The sequence below is a fragment of the Microtus pennsylvanicus genome, chromosome 17 (genome assembly GCF_037038515.1).
Source record: "Microtus pennsylvanicus isolate mMicPen1 chromosome 17, mMicPen1.hap1, whole genome shotgun sequence".
In the NCBI taxonomy this organism is placed as follows: domain Eukaryota; kingdom Metazoa; phylum Chordata; class Mammalia; order Rodentia; family Cricetidae; genus Microtus; species Microtus pennsylvanicus.
In genome coordinates this window covers 26,911,070-26,930,278 of record NC_134595.1, presented here as the reverse complement: position 1 = coordinate 26,930,278, position 19,209 = coordinate 26,911,070, and the positions used below count along the sequence as shown (strand labels likewise).

The following is a 19,209-nucleotide window of genomic DNA, read 5'->3' as shown; positions in this document are numbered from 1 at the left end:
CCTGCTCACTGGCCCTTAGGTTGCACTTTGCCAAAAGATTTTACCCTTCTTTGATAAACCGGGAGCTTGCAGCACTTCTCAACCAAGATTCTTGTGGGATGTGGTTTTAAAAAGGAATTGGTTGGCAGTGAATTATGAAGAAGCTTTTCAAATGTAGTTCAAAGGCTATAAGACCCCTTGTTTGGTTTGTCTTGATAAGATATGTGTGAAAACAGGGAAGGACCCGCAGCAGTGGTTGACACAAAAGAGAATGGGCTGGGGATTGAGTGAGTTTGTTGGTTTTTGTTTTCTTAGTGCTGGGCTAATAGTCTGCCACTGAGCTACAGCTACAGCCCAAGTGAAATAAATTCATTAAGAGGTTACTACAGTTCAGAGAAACCCAAAAAAAGACTATAGTTAACAGAAAACATTCACAAAGCGATTTAAGAGACGTGCAGTCAGTTTTGTAGAGGGCATTCTTTATTGGTTAGACATCTGGTGTTTGTGTCTCACTTCTACCACGTGGGCATGTATCTTTTGCTATCCTGGTTTTACTGTTAAACATTTTTCCTTTTTCTTTTTCTCTTTGTTGTTTGTTGTTTTAAAGGTAAGATCTCACTGTGTAGACCAGGCTGGTTTCAGACTCACAAAGTGTCTCTTGCCTCTGCCTCCTGCATGCTGAAATTTAAGGCATGACCCCTATACCCAGCTTGTTTAGCTTGTTTTTTTTTTTTAAAGAGATGGTCCCATATAGACCAAGCTGGCCTTGAACTTGCTATGTAATCAAGGATGATCTTGAACTCAGACCCAAACTCCTGCTCCTGTGTGCTGAAATTAGGTGTGTGCTGCCACCACCTTGCTTTATGTGATGCTGGGGATTGAACTCTGGACTTTGTTCATGCCAGGCAAACACTGTAATAACCAGGCCACAGCCCTACTCCTTAATTTTCTTTAAGTTGATTTTTTTTTTTTTTTTTTTTTTTTTTTTTTTTTTGGTTTTTCGAGACAGAGTTTCTCTGTGGTTTTGGAGCCTGTCCTGGAACTAGCTTTAAGTTGATTTTTTAATGTAAATAATGTATTTAAAAATGAAAATTTCCATAAGTAGTAGGTACCTTAGTACAAGGAAAAACAATATTATAGATTCAAGCAGATACTTAGCTTGCACTTTGTTAAAGACAGCAAGGATATTACCCTATTAGACTCGACAACCTATAAATAGGCTTTTCCTGTAGTGCCACAGGAGGACTGAAAATGACCCTGGCCCTCTTGGACCTTTGGTGTTATTAAATGGTCTTGCATAGTGATGCCAGTATTATGGTGGGTTTGAGGTGGGTGTGGCAGGTGTGTGGATTCACCAGGTCCTCATCTGGACTGCTGTTTTGGTGCCTCCGATTTCCTCCCAAATGACCAGTGGCAACTGCTCTGCTCTAGAAAGCACAAGGAGTATGAAGCTGGCAAAGATGAGTCTGGCTGTTTTCACGTCCGTTGGCTTCATCCCTGGTGGCCTTCTTTGCACACTGAGCCAATGTAAAAGACAGGTCCATGGCTGCTTCAGATTACTATGACAATGCCAGTCACATGTTAATGTTCTTCGATCACTTTTACTAGAAAGGACACTGTCCAGCACTTGAACCTAATTGTTAGCACATGTGACTGGGCTGAAGAAGGAAGGCATGCTGGGTATTGAGCAGTTCTGGGAAGAGAGATAGTCATAGGTGTTCTCCCTCTCCCAGGTGAGTAATAATGATGTCACTCATGAATGGCTTCTGGGAGGTCCAGTGAGTTAATATATGTGCCTGGCTAAGAGAACCTTGGAAATATTACTAGGGGTAATTTTATTGATTTTTGTGCTACAACCATATGTATAGATGAAGAAAAACTTTATGTTCCTTATTTTAATGTAATTTAAAACTTATAGATGTTAAATATACAATATTGTGGGTTCTTATGAGCCCAATTTTTTTACATTGCTTTAATATCTAAATAATGTAGTGATTTAGTATGTTTTTGTTTTAGTGTTTCCTCCTCCTTCAACTAATGAAGAATGGGGGAGATAGAAGGAACATACAGAGCTTTGCCAACTTCCGGGACACGCTTGGGCGGCCAGACTTCTGTTGGAGTGAGTACCCTGGAACCGGAGCAGACCCTCTCACCCAGGATGCAGGAGAAGCACCTACACATCAGAGTGAAGTTGCTGGATAATACTGTGGAAGTATTTGACATTGAGGTAGGAAGCTTGATTTTTAAGGCATATTCTCTTCTATGTTCTAAAGTTAAGTAATTCTGTACCAGACTCCATTTTTCTGGTAAGAGTTTGTGTTGTGTATTTATTCAGGTAACCAAGAGTTGCTTTGATGGCTACCCAGCAGAGTCTTTGGAAATAGTAGATCTAAGTTAACTTTCAGATAAAATTCTGAAAGATACACTGTTTCCATTCCTTTGTTTTCAGAGAATGACTAAAGAATAGAAACTGACCAAGTGGCTTTGACTCAGACATACATTCCCCATGTAGGTGTTTGAGTCCTGGTACCTCCATAATAGATGCCAGGTGGCCTCAAGGTGTGTCAGCATACCTGTCTGAGCAGAGAAGAGTCCTTCCTGCTCAGGGACTGAATGAACACTAGGAAGAGAGCCTGTGGATGAGGTGTTACACAGTGAGGGTGACAGGTGACATCAATATGTACTGGACAGTGGGGGCCTGCACTGACAGGGAGCAGACAGGAAAGCCTTACATTGGGAGTTGGTGTGTAGTGTGGGCCTGACTTCCTGAGGCAGTACAGTGAACCTACCTTAAAGGCCGTGTGCAGTGAGTGTGAGCTGTTGTGAGGAGGCGCACAGCGAGTGCTAATGTTGGGAGACAGTTCACGTTATTAGTGCAGAACTTACTTGCTCAGGTTAACTTATACAGGCTTTTTTTTTTGAGCAGGATCGCCTGTAACCCAGACTAACCTTGAACTCTGTATATAGCTAAAGATGATTTGTAGCTAAAAAATTCCATTTGTCATTATATACCATTTAACTATAAATAATGCTGTTTATGGACATTCATGTAAAAGATTCTGTTTGAGCATGTCTTAATTTCTTTGGTACCGGACAGGGAGGTCAAATTGCAACATCACATGATAACTCATTTAGTCATTTGAGGATGCTAATCTGTCTCCCAAAGTCACTGTTCTACTTTTTTATTCCCATTAGCCGCATTAAAACGTTCTGGTTTCTCTACATTTTTTTTTTTGAACCTTTGAATTTCAGCCATTCTAGTTGGTGTAACATTTAGGAAATTTCTCCTGAGATAGATTAGGACAAAGTGACTCAGTCAGAGTGGGCCCTGTCTCTGAGTCAGCACAGCAGAGAGAGCTGTGTCTGCAGTGCAAGGGTAGGAGGAGTTAGGGGAAGGTGTGCTTCTTCTGCCCATAAAGACCCTGAAGAAGTATCGCTAGATATGAACAAAAGTTTAGTTGTATGATTTTAGAACATTTTAGTTTCATCTAGAAATGTACACAGGTTTGTAGGAATAACAGATTGATTCCTGTCTGTCTGTCTGGTTTGGTTTGGGTTTGGTTTTGAGATGCAGTTAAATTCTATAGCCCAGGTTGGCATAGAATTCACTGTGTAACAGTCCAGGCTGACCTCAAACTGAACTATAAGGTTAAATATTTATTTAAATAAAGTAGCAAATAAGGTGGTGTGCATCTGTAATCCCAGTACTCAGGAGGCTGAAGCAGGAGGATTACCACAAATTACAAACAAGCTGGAGTTAAAAAGTTATTCTCCCATTGTTGCCACTTGTGCTCTTGGGAATTCTTTCTTACTTTCTCTTAATAAATGGACACTTTGTGTTCTTACTTCTTGTCCCAATGGGCTGGAGAGTGAACTCAGAGGCCACTTGCTCAGTGAGACATCGGTGGCTAGTGATTGTTTGTTACCCATAATACTGAGTTAAGCTCAACAAGAGCTGTGAAAGTCTTCATACTCAAGGCACCCACATCATTTGAAGGTTCCCCCAAGATTAAATCCAGCAAGCCAGCGAGTCTGTGGAGACCTAGAACACCTACACTTAAATATTCTCAGAGAATCCAGGAAGTCTATGAATGTCAAAAACACTGAAAAAGACATCACAGCAAACTTTACAAAGTGCCTCCCTAGAGGCACACAGGATGGTTTCTGTCTCTCAGATAAAGGATTGTGACAGAGTCTATGAATTGACACAACTCATTGAAAACACTTTTTCTTATTCCTTCTGGCTTTTTGCATTTCTTAGTTTTAACAAACGTAATCGGATTGTCTGTGAAGAGTTTCTTCTTTTTAAATCTCTGTGCCTTTCATTGTATTATCGCATTGGTTATAGCTTCCAGTGCTGTGTTAAACACACATGTTGAGAAAAGATATTATTGTCTTGTTCTTAATCTTAAGGCAAAACATTTGCAGCTTTATCCTTAAGTATATTGTTTGCTGTGGGTTTTTATAGATGTCTTTATCATGTTAAGAAGTTGCCATCTATTCCTGGCTAAGTGAGACTTCTCTCCTTCTCTTTAAAACCATATGTTAAAATTTGCCAATTTTTTGCATTAATTGAAATGATACTTTGTTTTTCTTTATTGCTTTCTTTTTTCAGACAGGGTCTCACTATGTAACCCTGGCTCACTCTGTAGACCACTCTGGCCTGTAACTCAGAGACCTGCCTGCCTCTGCATCCTGAGTGCTGGGATTAAAGTCATGCGTCATCACGTCCTGCTTACTTGCTCTTTTCTTATTCTTTTTGATATTATTAATTACATTAATTATATTGTCCTAACTCTCACTTATTACCTTCTGAACCCAGACACCAGCATGTCCTGGAATCCCCAACCTCTCATGCATCACTAGTTGGCTAGTTTTTCTCCAACTTGACACAAGCTTGAGAAGAGGGGACCTCAGCTGAAAGAATGCCACCAAAAATATTGGCCTGGAAGCAAGCCTGTGGTGCATTTTCTTGATTAATGATTGGTGTGGGTGGGCCCATGCCATTGTGAATAGTGACACCCTCAGCCGATGGTCCTGAGTTGTTCATGCAGGCTGAGAAAACCATGAGGAGCAAACCAGTGAGCAGTGATTGTCCTTGCTTCAGTTCCTGCCTCCAAGTTTTTGCCTTGAGTTCCCACCCTGACTTCTTCAGTGATGAACTGACTATAAGCTATAAAGTGAAATAAACCCTTTCCTCCCCAACTTTCTTTTGGTCGTGGTGTTTTGAAAATAGGAACCCTGGGCTAATAGGCTTGCACATCCTTGTTTCTTCCAACACTTAATATGTAGCTAAATCTTTTTTTCAAAACAGGGTTTCTCTGTGTAATAGTAGCCCTGGATGTCCTGGAGCTCACTTTGTAGACCAGGCTGGCTTCGAACTCACAGAGATCCACCTGTCTCTGCCTCCTGAGGGCTGAGATTAAAGGTGTACCACTACTACTCGGCTGCTAAATCTTATTTATCCATCAGGAATCTGCTAAACTATCACTTCCTTTGGGTGGATTTCCCAAAACCAAATCCCCTTTCTCCTCATTATTATACTTAAGATTATCAGTACTATGCATTATATATGTAAATTTTATTTATTTATTTATTTATAATAATATTCTTGACATTTATAGATGTGGTATTTGGTTGTCCAGAGGTCAGTCAGTAGCTGCTTTCTGGCCTGGAAGAGTGTCATTTGTCTCAGTTAATTGAATGAGCTATATGGTTGCAAACACTATAGTCTGACCTCTGCTCTAAAGGGTCTTAGTTTTGAGTCTTATGGTTATTTTATTTATTTTGGTTTTTTTTTTGAGACAGGGTTTCTCTATGTAGCCCTGGCTATCCTGAAACTCACTCTGTAGACCAGGCTTGCCTCAAACTTACAGAGATCCGCCTGCCTCTGCCTCTGAGTGCACACTACACCCAGCCTTAACTTTATTTTAGAATCAGGACTTACGATACTGCTATCCATAGACATCATTTACTGAAACAAACTTAGTTACCAGAGTTACGTAAGATGGTGAATGAAGATGCGCATCATGGTTCTTCATACTGACTCTGACTGAGAGGAAGGCACTTACTGCAGTGATGCAGGAAAAAGAGGAAACCACCGGGACAGGTTTTTGGGTGAAGCGCATGTGTGGATATAGGCTTCAGTTATTATTCTTATCTTAATGGACTTTAGACATTTATAGATGGGATATTTGGCTATCTAAAGGCCAGTCAGTGACTGGCTTTCTGACCTAGGATGATCTTGGTTTGTTTCGGCTTATCGAATGAGTTGTATGGTTGGTGATCAACACTGAAATCTAGCTTTATCTCTAGAGACTCACTTTGAGACATGACTCTTTCAGAACCTTGTAGAAGAGTTATGTATCAGCTTGCTTTGTCCCACATGCTGTGCTGTGGAGAAGAAATGCTTTCAGATCTGGCATTTGACAGACAGGCCAACTCTGTCATTCCTACAGTGAAGGGAGTACCCAAGACCTCTCCTACAGAGTCCTCTCGAAACTGCAGAGAGCAGGAAGTCTAGGGCAGGTGAACTTTCATTGATGTTGATGATTTGCTATTTTAAAACTTAGGAGTTAATATGAAGGAATAATTTTTCTATTACCTGAGGTTAGTATTGTAGCAGAAGTGACTTTAATAATTACAAGAAGCATTGGTGTTGAGGATGTGGTTCAATGGTAGAGCACTTGCTAGCATGTACAAAGAAAGCCCTAAGTTTAACTTTCAGCACTATGCTAGAAACCAAACAAACAAACAAACAAATAAGTAAAATAGGTATAGTGATATACTCCTGTAATCTTAGTGTCTTGGGGGCTGATGCAGGGGGATTACTATAAATTTGAGGCTGGCCTGTACTACATATTGAGTACCAGGTTTACAGAATGAGATTTTTTTTCTAAAAAAAAAAACAAAACAAAAGCAACAACAACAACAAAAAGTGGTCTTAGGCTGAGCATGGTGGCAAAAGCGTTTAATCCCAGCTCTGGGAAGGCAGTCAGGCAGATCTCTGAGTTCTGCATGAACCAGGGCTATGTAAAAAGACCCTGTCTCTGAAAAGGTGGCTCAGTGGTAAAGAGCATTCACTAGCTGCTCTTCCAGAATATTGGAGTTTAATTCCCAGCACCCCCATGGTGGCTCATGACTCCATTTCAAGAGAATCCACATGTTCTTTGGGTCTCTGAAGGCATCTCTGGCATGCTTGTGGTACACACTCATTCACAGAAGATAAATAATAAATTAATAACTAAAATAACAAAGACCCTGTCTCAACAAAATAAATAAATAAAAGAAAAAGAGGTCTGGGCTGTAGATGTAGGATGCGGATGGGAAGAATGTCCTGTACCTTTACTGAGAAATGGGAATCAAGTTCTAATGAGCACTTGGGTATTTTTCATTAGTACTACTCTGTTTTTTCATATTTCAATATCCTTTAGTATATGCAAAAACTAATGCATGAGCCTTCATTTTCTTTGTTGAAGAAATAACTTGCCAGGTGTGAATCCCAGAACTCAGGCAGAGGCAGGCTAGCTAAGCGCCATCTTTAAAGAAGTAAAAGAAATACAGAGGTAGGCTGGGAATGTAGCCACATTGCTGTCATGCTTGTCTGTTATGCTCAGAGCCTTGGGTTTGGTCTCTGGCACTGCATAAATAGGGTTTGATACTACCTGTGCTCTCACTGCCTGCCTTCAGGCCTTGATGTAAGTTCAAGGTCGTCTTCAGCTGCACGTGGAGTTCAAGGCCAGAATGTGCAAATGAAATACCTATCAAAACAACCAAAAATGATAAAAAAAAAAAAAGCAATAGTTCAACTGTGTGACAAGGACAAATTCTCAGGCATGAAGTTCCGAGCTAGAATGCAAATTTTGTGTTCCAGTAAAAGCTTAATGCTTTCGTTCTGACCAGGAAAAAATAGTCAGAATTCCAGAAAGTATTGTAAACAGATGTTTGCCATTTCTCCCACATGAGCATCCTAAATATGGCAAATAAATGGCCTTAGAACTCATTTTTGTCTGCCCTCAGAAGAAAAGCTAGTAATTTAACATCTTAAGTTTGGGGATAATGTAGGTGTTTTGCAAAAACTCTTAGAAGATTTTAGGATACATAGCTGTTACATGACTCTGCTCTAGATCTTGAAACCTATAATTTTGTCATAGAAAATTGATTCTTTTTTTTTTTAATCCTAGTGCTAGGAATGTGGTTGGGTGGTGCGTGGCAGGCATTGACATTCTTATTCTTAGCTATTCTGATTGTGTTCTTGGGACTCTCTGTACCAGCTCGCCCTGCCTAATGCCAGCAAACACCCCTGTTTTGATTAGAAAGTGAATGATGCCTGATGAAGAAGGTAAGTTTTAAAATAGAGGATGGGAAATGTTATCTTGCTTGTCCTGGTACCCCCAAAACTCCTTTAGCCACGGTTTTATAAAGGAGACTGCTCCAGTGATTCAGGATCTCAGCAGAGGGTATAGAAGTGAATTTGTTGGTCAGTTCCCAGCTTCTTTAGCTGTGGGTCACAACCCCATATGGGCTCATGTAATTGAATGTGCAGATTGTGAAAAACTTGGCATCAGTAAAAGATTTCTTAATGAACAATGACTAAAAAGTAATTCAGAACTGAATGTGCACAGTGCGTGCAGTGCTCACCCACCTTACACTGCACCATATACCGATCGCTGCCTTGTTTCTGAACACAATGTGCACCCTTCATACTGCACATACCTTACACCATGTAAGCCCAGTGAATACTGCCTGAAAAGCCTGAACTCAGATTCAAGGCTGTTGTATGGTATAAATTGCCTTGTTTTTATTATACATGCAAAATTTTCTCTGTCTATAGAAATATAATGGTTTAATTATAGAAAACAAAGATTTTTAATACTTTCCTACCATCGTTTTCTCTCAGCAGGTATCAAATTAATATGTCTTTTGATTGTCTTGTGTTAGAATGTTTGTATTGATGACTTAAGTTTCATTTTAAAATATTAAATGAACTTTGTAGAATTAGGTTAGAGTTTCCAATTGTTTCTGAAATGGCAGTAAACATGTATTTTATGTTATATATTGATACAAAGTAGCATTCTCAACATTGATGACTATAAAATCAAAATATTGTTCAACCCTGAAGAACATTAAACATTCTCTGTGTCCTGCAGCATCAAATGTTCAACCAAGATTTAATTCTTAAAAGTAAATATGCACCAGACAATGGTGGAGCACACCTTTAATCCCAGCACCAGGGAGGTAGGGGCAGATGGATCTCTGTGAGATTGAGGCCAGCCTGGCCTATAGAGTGAGTCTCAGGACAGCTGGGTCTACACAGAGAAACCTTGTCTCAAAAAAAAACAAAACAAAACAGAAATGTACTTCTATCTCTTTGTATTCAAATTTGCTTTTGTTCTTAATAAATGATGAACTTATTTAAATACCAAAGATTTGTTTGTTTTGCTTTTGTTGTTGGTTGTTTTCAACAGGGTTTCTCTGTGTTGTCCTGGCTGTCCTAGAACTCACTCTCTAGCTGGTCTCATAACTCAGAGATCCACCTGCTTCTGCCTCATGAGTGCTGGGATTGAAGGCATGCAGCACCACTGCCAGGCCAAAGTGGTGTAGGAAGTCTTTCTTTCTATGTGTTGCTTGCATTGGTTAATGAATAAAGAAACTGCCTTGGCCTGATAGGATAGAACTTAGGTAGGTAGAGAAGACAGAACTGAGTTCTGGGAGTAAGAAAGCAGAGTAAGAGAGCCACCATGGATTCAGACATGCTGAATCTTTCCCGGTAAGCCACTGCCATGTGGCGATATACAGATTAATAGAAATGGGTTAAATCAAGATGTGAGAGTTAGCCAATAAGAGACTAGAGCTAATGGGCCAAGCAGTAATTCAATTAATACAGTTTCTATGTGGTTATTTCGGGGCTAAGCAAGCCGGGTGGCCAGGACGAACAAGTGGGCCCTCCTCCCTACAACACCAAAGGATTATTTCTAAGAGAAATTTCTTTATGATTTACTGGTAAACACCTGCTGTATATGCCTGTACAACTGGGATCATGAAAATTTTACTGGGTGAAAGGGAAAAAGTAGCTCAAAGTCAGGATATCTTGGCTTGTAGTGCTGTTCCTTGAGCTCCAGGGAATTCTCACCCTTGATGTCATTTTTCTCCTCGTTACCAACCCCAGCAGGGGACAGGAGTCCTCTCAGGTGGCATAGGGACATGTGAGCTATAAGCCCCAGTCAGAACCTCTGTACTTTCTTTTTACTTGCATGGTCAAGAAAGAAGTTAACTCATGAGAGACATCTGCTTATTTTACCTTTGAATTATCACTCTTTCTGTTTTTGAATCTCCTTTTGATATTCAAACACTATATTCTTGACTTAACTCCTCATAGATAGTTTGTTCTAGCTAGTCCTTTGTCAACTTGACACAAGCCAAAGTCTTCTGAAAGGAAGAAACCTCAATGGAAAAAAAAAATGCCTCCATTAAATCAGTCCTTAGACAGGCAAGCCTAAGACAGGCATTTTCTTAATTAGAGATTAATGGGAATTAGAGAGCTAGGGGATACCACTGTGAGTGTTGCCACCCCAGGGCTGGTGCTGGGGGGAACCTCCAAAAGGGCAAAGGCTGTGAAGATTCTCCTGTCCCATGTAAGTGCTCATCAAGGGGTGACTTCACCTTTTGATAGTAGATAGGATGACCAGTCTGGGGACAGTCAGCCTCTTTCCCTAGCCATTTCTGTCATTTCCCAGTAGGGCTGTGAGCAGAGTGGCAAAAGTGGAGGTTATGCATGGACTCAATAACATGGACTTTTCCATTCACCAAGGCTGACCTGGTTACGGCTGCTGCTGAGAGCCAGATCTGCCAACAGCAGAGACCAGCAGTGCGCCCCAGTTGTGTCACCATTTCCAGGGGTGAACAGCCAGTGACTTGGTGGCAGGTTAGGTACATTGAAAAATTCCTTCATGAAAAGACAATGCTTGGTTCTTCACGGAATAGATACTTATTCTGGTTATGGATTTGCCTTTCCTGCATGTAATGCTTCTGCCTAAACCACCATCCAGGGACTTACAGATTGCCTTACCCACTGTCACAGTATTCCACACGATATTGCTTCTAACCAAGGAACTTAACTTCACAGCCACAGAAGTATGGCAATGGGCCCTGCTCACAGAATCCATTTATTTTACCATGTTCCTCACCATCCTGAAGCATCTGGCCCGACAGAACAATGGAATGACATAGAGCACCAAGTAGGTGTCAGCCATGGTACAGTCTCTCCCATAGCTAGGATTCACAGATCCGGAGTCAAGGGGTGGAATGAGAATGGTTCCACTTACTGTCACCGCTAGTGATGCTTCCTGTTCCCACCACTTTAAATTCTGCTGGCCTAGAAGTTTTGGTTCCAGACAAGGGGAGCATGCCTGCCAGGACATGGATTATTCGTCAGCGTAGGAGGAGGGTAGGTTATGTCACGAGGCATGTCTGCTGTTATTTCAAGCATACAATGCCCACATGCTCATTCATCTTTTCATCAGCTTTCATCTCTGGAACTGGTTAGGACCAAGGTTTGTTATGTCAGTCCTTAGCCGCCTGATAGAGTGTGGACATGTATCTCTACCAATTTGCTAATTTGGGGGAGAGATTTGGTAGGACAGTTTGGTCAGGCATCACATCTGGGCATGCAGATACCTATACAAGGACCAAGAGTCGCTAGCACTAGCCTCCTGAGGTTAGTGAGATTGCAGGCCAGCTTGCTCCCAGAAGCCAGGGGGCTCATAGGTCACTATAGTCCTTCCTCAGCTGCCCAGCATACATACAGTAGAGTGATATAGTACTTCAGAACTGCTAGCCTCCCTTAGCTGTTGTGATGACTCAGGAAGAAATGGGTGGCTCCAGCTGATTTGCTGCCTCTCAAGAGATGTGAGTGGTAAGACTGTTCCTAGTCTCACTGTGTCTAGCCGACCTGCCACACGTACTCTTTTATGTCAGCATGTGCACAGTTGTGCTTCTGAGTTGAGGGATACATATCTTGGATTGCTACTAAGGTGTTGCTGGATTGTTCTGGAAAGTAAGCTGTTTTATAGTCTTGTGACCTCCACAGGAGTCAACTCGTTCCTAATTTTGGTCCCTTTTTTATCATACCCCTGCTGCTTTCTTCTGTCTTTGCTTCCCCAGCTTTCACAGAGCCGTATCATGCTCTAGTTCTTACCGTCTCTCACCTGACCTGCTGTGGGCCTGTAAACCAGGCCTACCCTGGTCACTGTCTCAGCCATGTCGTCCTGACTCCACCTCAGTGGCCTTTAAAGCCTGGCAGTAAACAGGTGGGTGTCATGTTGAGAGCTCCCTAAACATTATAGACAGTAGGCTGTGGCTGTGAGAAGAGTTAATGAGCTTGGGAATGGGGCTCTTCTATTCACCGTCACCATCTGTCAGGGATCTCTTTTCTAACTCTTCCCCATTCACCTATGGGCAGAAAGCCTCTCTTCTCCATGTGTGTTTTCCATTTCAGATCCCCCTCAACTGTGGGCCTTTCTCGGTCACATCAGTCCTGCTTACAACATATAAAAAGGAAACTCTATACTATGCTCTATATATGTGATGGTATATACCTGCAAACCTGGCACTTGGGATACTAGGGCAAGAAGATGGAGAGCTTGAGACTAGCCTGAGTTACATAGTGAGATTTTGTCTTTAACAAAATTGCTTTATTCTGTTACCCATCACTTTTAGATATAAAAAGAGACCAAGATCTTCCCAGAATGCTGAGAGTACAAACAGTGATTTCTGTCTTTCCAGAGACAGCACTCTGCTTTTCTACCTTACAGAATATCATATACTTATAGATGTTATGTTATTTTACAAGCAGTGTGTCCCCATTTGGGTTGTGCTTGCACTGGCAGTTCCTTGGCTTTTTCTGGGAAAGCCCCAGACAGGAACTCTATACAGCCATTACATCCATATGCTGCATACTGCTACATGGGTGTCTCAGCACTATTCCGCCTTAAGATTTTACAGAGGGTTCATCTAAAAAATAATTGTTTTAACTGGGCATAGCACACATTTTTAATCCCAGCATTTAGAAAGTAGAGGTAAGCAAATCTCTCTTGAGTTTGAGGCTAAACTGGTCTACAAGCCCTAGGACAGCTGGGATGACTTAGAGAAACCCTATCTCAAAAAGAAAAAAAAGAAAAAAAAAACCAAACAAGCAAAAGCAAACAAAATTTGAAAGTAATATATATTTACTATAGGAACTAGAAACTCTCATAGCCACACCCATAGGTGGTTGCTAAAGTGAGCAGCCATCCAAAGTTCTGAGGAACCTTCTAAAGCCTTTTACATCAACATTTAAGAATTAAATGGAGTTGGGGTTTGTCTGAGTCAGGGTTTCAGTTGATGTGATAGCATACAGTGAACTAAAGTAAGTTGGGGAAGAAGGATTTATTTCATGTTATTGCTTATAAATCCGTCACTGAGAGAAACCAGATAGAAACCTGGAGGCAGGAGCTGAGACAGAGGCCATAGAGGGTCACTGCTCACTGGATTGCCTTTCATGGTCTGCTCAGCCTGTTTTCTTGCCGAGGACCATCAGCCCAGGTGTGGCACTATCCACAGTGAATTGGGCCCTCCCACATAAACTATCAATCAATAAAGTACACCACAGGCTTTCCCACAAGCCAATCTTGTGGGGACATTTTCTCGGTTGAGGCCTGAAGAGGGGCTCAACTCCCCTTGGGAATGGAATTAGAATTCTCACCCTTGATGTCAGTCCTGGGAATCAAACCTACTACTATTGCTAAACCGTCTCTCCGGCCCTGATAGCAAGTGAAGCAAATTTATGTTAGATCAATAGTGCTTCCTTTTAGGGCCAATGAGACATGTTAGCAGATAAGGACACTTGCTGCCAGTAATGCTATCCTAAATTCAGTCTCTGTGACCCACATGGTGAGACGGCTGACTCCCTTGAGCTGTCCTTTGACTTACACACACACACATTAAATAATTTAAAAAGTATTCTTGGGGGCTAGAGAGATGGCTCAGTGGTTAAGAGCATTGCCTGCTCTTCCAAAGGTCCTGAGTTCAATTCCCAGCAACCACATGGTGGCTCACAACCATCTGTAGTGAGATCTGGTGCCCTCTTCTGGACTGTAGGAATACATGCAGACAGAATACTGAGAATACTGTATACATAATAAATAAATTTAAAAAGAAAAAAAAAGTATTCTTGGTTTTATAGCATTACTTGAATTTTAAATTTTATTTGTGTGTGTATATGTAAGATACCTGTATAAAGGTCAGAGAACAACTTGTGGGAGTTGGCTCTTTTCTTTCCCCTCAGGTTTCATAGCTCAAACTCGGGTCATCAGGGTTGCATAGCAAGCGTTATTACCTAATATTTCACTGATGACAGTGAACGCGTGCGCACACATACACACACGCATTTGCCTGCATGAATGTGTGTGTGCCATGTGTATGCCTGGTACCCTCAGAGGTCAGAAGAGGCCATCAGATCCCCAGGAGCTACAGTTAAGAGATGTTTGTAAACCACCATGTAGATGCTAAGAACCAAATCCAGGTTCTCTTTAAGAGCAGCAAGTACCATCTCTTTATCTCTTCTTGTCTCCTCCCACCAGTCTTAAATATTTTAAAAACATAAAATAACAAAAATTCTTTAAATATAATTAGGTATAAAATATTGTTAATAAAATTGTTATTATATGTAAATCTTAACCTATAAAGTAGAACTTGTAATTGTCTTAAAGAACTAAAAGACAGTCTTAGGAATCTTATATCAAGTCATGCTGAGAACACACACACACATATATATTTGTTTTGTTTTTGCTTTTCAAGACAAGATTTCTCTGTATACTTTCACCTTACCAAATTAGAAAAGTCACATTTAGAGATAACTAGGACTATCATTAGGGCTTATGATGGCTTACCTTGGGTGTCAGCTTGACTAAGTCAGGAATCAGCTAAAACCCAAAGTAGCTGGGCATGCCTCTGAATAATTTTTACTGATTGAATCCTCGAGGTGGGAAAACATCCTAGATCTGGATTGTTTGAAGTCAGAAACCCACCTTAGTCTGGGCATCCTCTGTGGCAGACTTCAAAAACAGACATGGAAGAAAGAAGCTTTTGATTCTTGCCTGCCTGCCCTCGCCCTTGCAGTCCTGCTGCTGAGGCATTCATTCCTTCACTGGTGTTAGAACCTACTTCTTCAGGATTCCAGCATACACTAAAGATCAACTAAGTCATCCAGCCTTTTGTACTGAATAATATACTGTATTCTTGACCTTTCTGTCTGGAGACAGCCACTGTTGGACTTGCTGGACTAGTCTACAAACTGCTGTTAATAGATCCACTGTGTGTTTTCATTATTAGGAATCTTATATCAAGAATATAAAGAAACCTGACTAATACCTAGTTGTTGATAGGAACATTGGTAGGAGTTTGTTTACAGAAGCATGTGCACAACTGAAGAAAATGTCCCTCCAATCTTCAGTTTATTGGCAAATAAATCCTCAAAGAGGGTGGGGCCATATACATTCATCCCCCTCCCCTCACAGGGTGTTGAGAGACCCAGTCTCTTGGAGATCTTGCACAGATAGTCACATCTGCTGTGCGTACAACTACTATGTCATGTCTGTGGGTCATCATTCCACACTGCTCCACTTCCTTTGCCCCTTGATTTTCCCTCAGTTTTGGGTGGATGTCATTTATGGCTGGCATTCAGCAGTCATTTAACTCTCTACTTTGACAATTTATTCATCTCTGCAGTTACAGCTGGCCATTGCAAAAAGAAGCGTCTCTCACCAACACTGACAGCAACACTGTTCTGTGGAGATAAATGTGGTTACTTTAAGGCAGTTTAACAGGCACAGCACGTCTAGTTAGCAGACCAACAGCAATGGCTTCTGTGCTGGTGGCTGTAGCCTTCCTAGCCACTGGCTTTTGACTGGATTTAAAGTACTAAGTATGAATTCCCTCCTGTGGAGTGGTCATCAAATCCAATCAGAAAGCTGTTAGTTATACCCATAACAGCTTTGCCACTATTGCACCGCTGAAATCTACTTGCCTGGCCAGTTGGGATTTGAAAGGAGGGAACCTTAATTGAGAAAATGCCTTCATAAGATCTATTTGTAAGGCATTTCTTAATTAATGACTGAAAGAAGGGGGCCCATCCCATTGTGGGCGGGACTATTCCTGAGCTGATGGTCCTGGGTTCTATAAGAAAGGAGGCTGAACCAAGCCAGTAAGCAGTACCCCTCTATGGCCTCTGCATGAGTGCTTGTCTCCAGAATCCTGCTCTGTTTGAATTCCTGTCCTTTCCTGACTTCCTTCAGTGATGGAATGTGATGTGGAAATATAAGCCAAATAAACCCTTTCCTCCTAACTTGCTTTTTGGCCATGGTGTTTCATCACAGCAATAGAAACCCTAACTACCGTAGTATTATTGCACACAGTCTCCAGCTGAGGAAGACTAAGACTGCTAATGACAATTCTCTCCAGCAGCCTGCACAGTACCTTCCAGTGCTAGGAGGACTAGCCACTCCAGTTCTAGCTTGATTTCTCCATGTTCTGAGATCAAGACCTATAGTAGCTTCAGCACTAGTAGCCAGTCAAGAGCAGTGGCAGTTATCTGTGTTGTTGGAGGACCCTAGGGACCTCCCTGGCTATCAGCTTGGAGGACAATATTTCACTCCTGCCACTAGAATATTCACTTAATAACCATCTTCTGGGAGCAGCTTTATACACCCACAAGGGATACCTCTGTTCAAACTATTTTTTTTAATTTTTGCTTTTTGATTCACCTACCAAAATTCCTTTTAAAAATATTTTAAAGATTTATTTATTTTTTAATTTTATGTTCACTTGTGTCTTGCCCACGTGCAAGTCTGTGTGAGGGAGTCATATCCCCTGGCACTGGAGTTAAACAGATAGCTGTGAGCTGCCATGTGGGTGCTGGGAATTGAACCCGGGTCCTGTGGATGAGCAGCTAGAGCAGCTAGTGCTCTTAGCTGATGAGCCATCTCTCCAGCCCCCTATAAAATAATTCTTACATTATAGGCTGAACACTTATATCTTATAAAAATAATGTTGACACTGTCAATGTGATATTTGGAGATAGGGGACTTGAGAGGTAATCAGATCACCAAGTGGAGTGGAATCCATTCCTGTGGAAGAGGAGATGTGGAAGATATGCCTCCTCTTTCCACTCATACACAATAAATCTTTTAAAAAAATCAAATTTTTAAAATTATATTTTCTTCTTTGTCGTGCCAATACACTTTTTATTGGAGTCAATTTTCTGCTTTGATAGTCTAGGAATTTGAGGTTACTCTTTCTTTGTCTGTGTGGTTTGAAATGGGTCTCCATGCTGCAGCGAGTCGTGGAAATGAGTAGGGTCCCAGCACAGTGAGGGTACACTGATGGGCAGTTCTGTTTCCCTGTGCCAATTCCACATGTGCTCACAAGTCAGGACCCACTTCCATTAATAAAGAAGAAATAAGGGACTTACCTAATGTGGTTTACTTTAGAGGGTTTTCTTTGAGCCAAATTGCCTTTGTGTTTTGCTTTTTCTCTGAGTAGAAGATAAGAAATAAAAGGAAGTCCTGTGTTAATTGTTCAGATCCTAAACATCAGTTAATAGGTTGTTTCTGTGTATGGCATTTGCGGCATGCAAGTGTGTTGAGAAAACAAAGTTGTAGTAAAACTACTAAGTGCAGTCTTTCTTGATATGCCCTTGCTCTTGCTCAGTCGGGAGACTTGAGCAATTTCTTCCACTAGTGGGATGAGTGTTCACTACTATCTGCACTTCTGTTCATGCCTCGGGCTCTACAAGTCCAGTGGATTCTCTACTAGGAAGCTTCTCAGGTTCTGTGTCTCAGGTCCATCGCTTCACTCATGAGACACTGACAGTCAAGGTTTCTTTGGGCTGATAAGCCTGGGAGCACAGGTCAGTACCGAGTGGACCAGATGTCTGATGGCCTCTACGAAGCAGTCGGCCACTCCTGGATGTGCAGAGCCTCTGCTCCATTACACTGCTGTCGTTGTGCAAGCAGCCTGACTTGGAGCTTGCAGGAGTGCCACAGGGCTTTGCTTTTCCTGGCTCACTCATGGGCTTCTCTTTTCAGACAAAATGTTAAGGATAGCCAGTACAAGGGCATTCTCTAGAGTCTGTCTGCTTAGTTATTCATGGTCTAGTCGGGAAACAGACTATTCCACACTAGGACCTTCCACTAACTAACTAGTTATAGCAGGTTAACGGAAAGGCTGGGGATGGCAATGCTCAAGAATATGGGAATTGGAGTTGTACTGAGCAGCTGCCCCTTAGAGTTGAGGGAAAGGAAACTCAGTGAAATAACAGACTTGGAGAGGCTTCCTTCCCCAGAGTTGAGGTTCAGACCACTGGATGATGGTGAAGTTTGGTGATGTCAGTGGAAATGTTGGCAGGCCTGGACTGGAGTGCCAGTGAAGTTCATAGGCTAGTGGAAGTCACTGGCCATCCTTCACACACAACTCCTGAAGTCTCAAATAGGAGAAAACTTCTTTCTCATATTTTCCTCAGTTCTCTGCCCCAGCACCCAGCATGGCTGAGGAACATGGATTTGGATTGAGAGACAATAAAGAAATAATTATCTCACTGGTGTTAACAGGTTTCAGTTGGAATCTTAGTTTACATTGTTTCCTTGAGAAGTTTAAGATAACTGTTGTGAGTCCGCTGTCAGGTGATCTTGTGTTTCCCCTTGTACCCTGGTGGAGAATAATTGCTGTCTATAGATACCCTATGACATTGGTGCTTATTTGTTTACTTGGTTGTTTTTGTCAAGCTGAGTCTCCCTATTTAACCCAGGCTGGCCTGGAACTTAAGAGTCCTCCTGTCCTAGTCTCCTGAGTGCTGAGATTATAGGTTTGCACCACCACCCCTGTCTCTTGTTGGTCTCTTGTCCTAAGAATGTAGAATGCATGGAGTCACTTCCTGTGCCTGACTGGTGCAGAGTTAGAAGCACCTGATAACACCATTCAAGGATGTATGAGCACCTAAGACGTGAAGTTGTAAGATAGGAGACTGAAGATGGCTGTCCACAATGGTGACGACCTTTCAGTGAATCCACAGTGAATAAAGCTATAGTTGCCCACAAGCTCCCAAGATTATTTTGATTGTACCATATATTATAAAAAGCAATTTGAGGATGACCAACTATGAGACAAGAAACAAATATTAAGTAATGAAGCTAATGA

General features: G+C 41.6%; 1 protein-coding gene across 1 annotated transcript in view; it reads left to right on the top strand.

Moving 5' to 3' along the window:
- The window catches only part of Farp2 (FERM, ARH/RhoGEF and pleckstrin domain protein 2), a 114,067-nt gene that overhangs the window by 13,885 nt on the left and 80,973 nt on the right, over window positions 1–19,209 (top strand). The window contains exon 2 of the mRNA XM_075951358.1: window positions 1,996–2,206. Within this exon, the coding sequence (XP_075807473.1) occupies window positions 2,024–2,206 (183 nt within the window). The 5' untranslated portion in view covers window positions 1,996–2,023. The remainder of the gene's footprint in view (window positions 1–1,995; window positions 2,207–19,209) is intronic.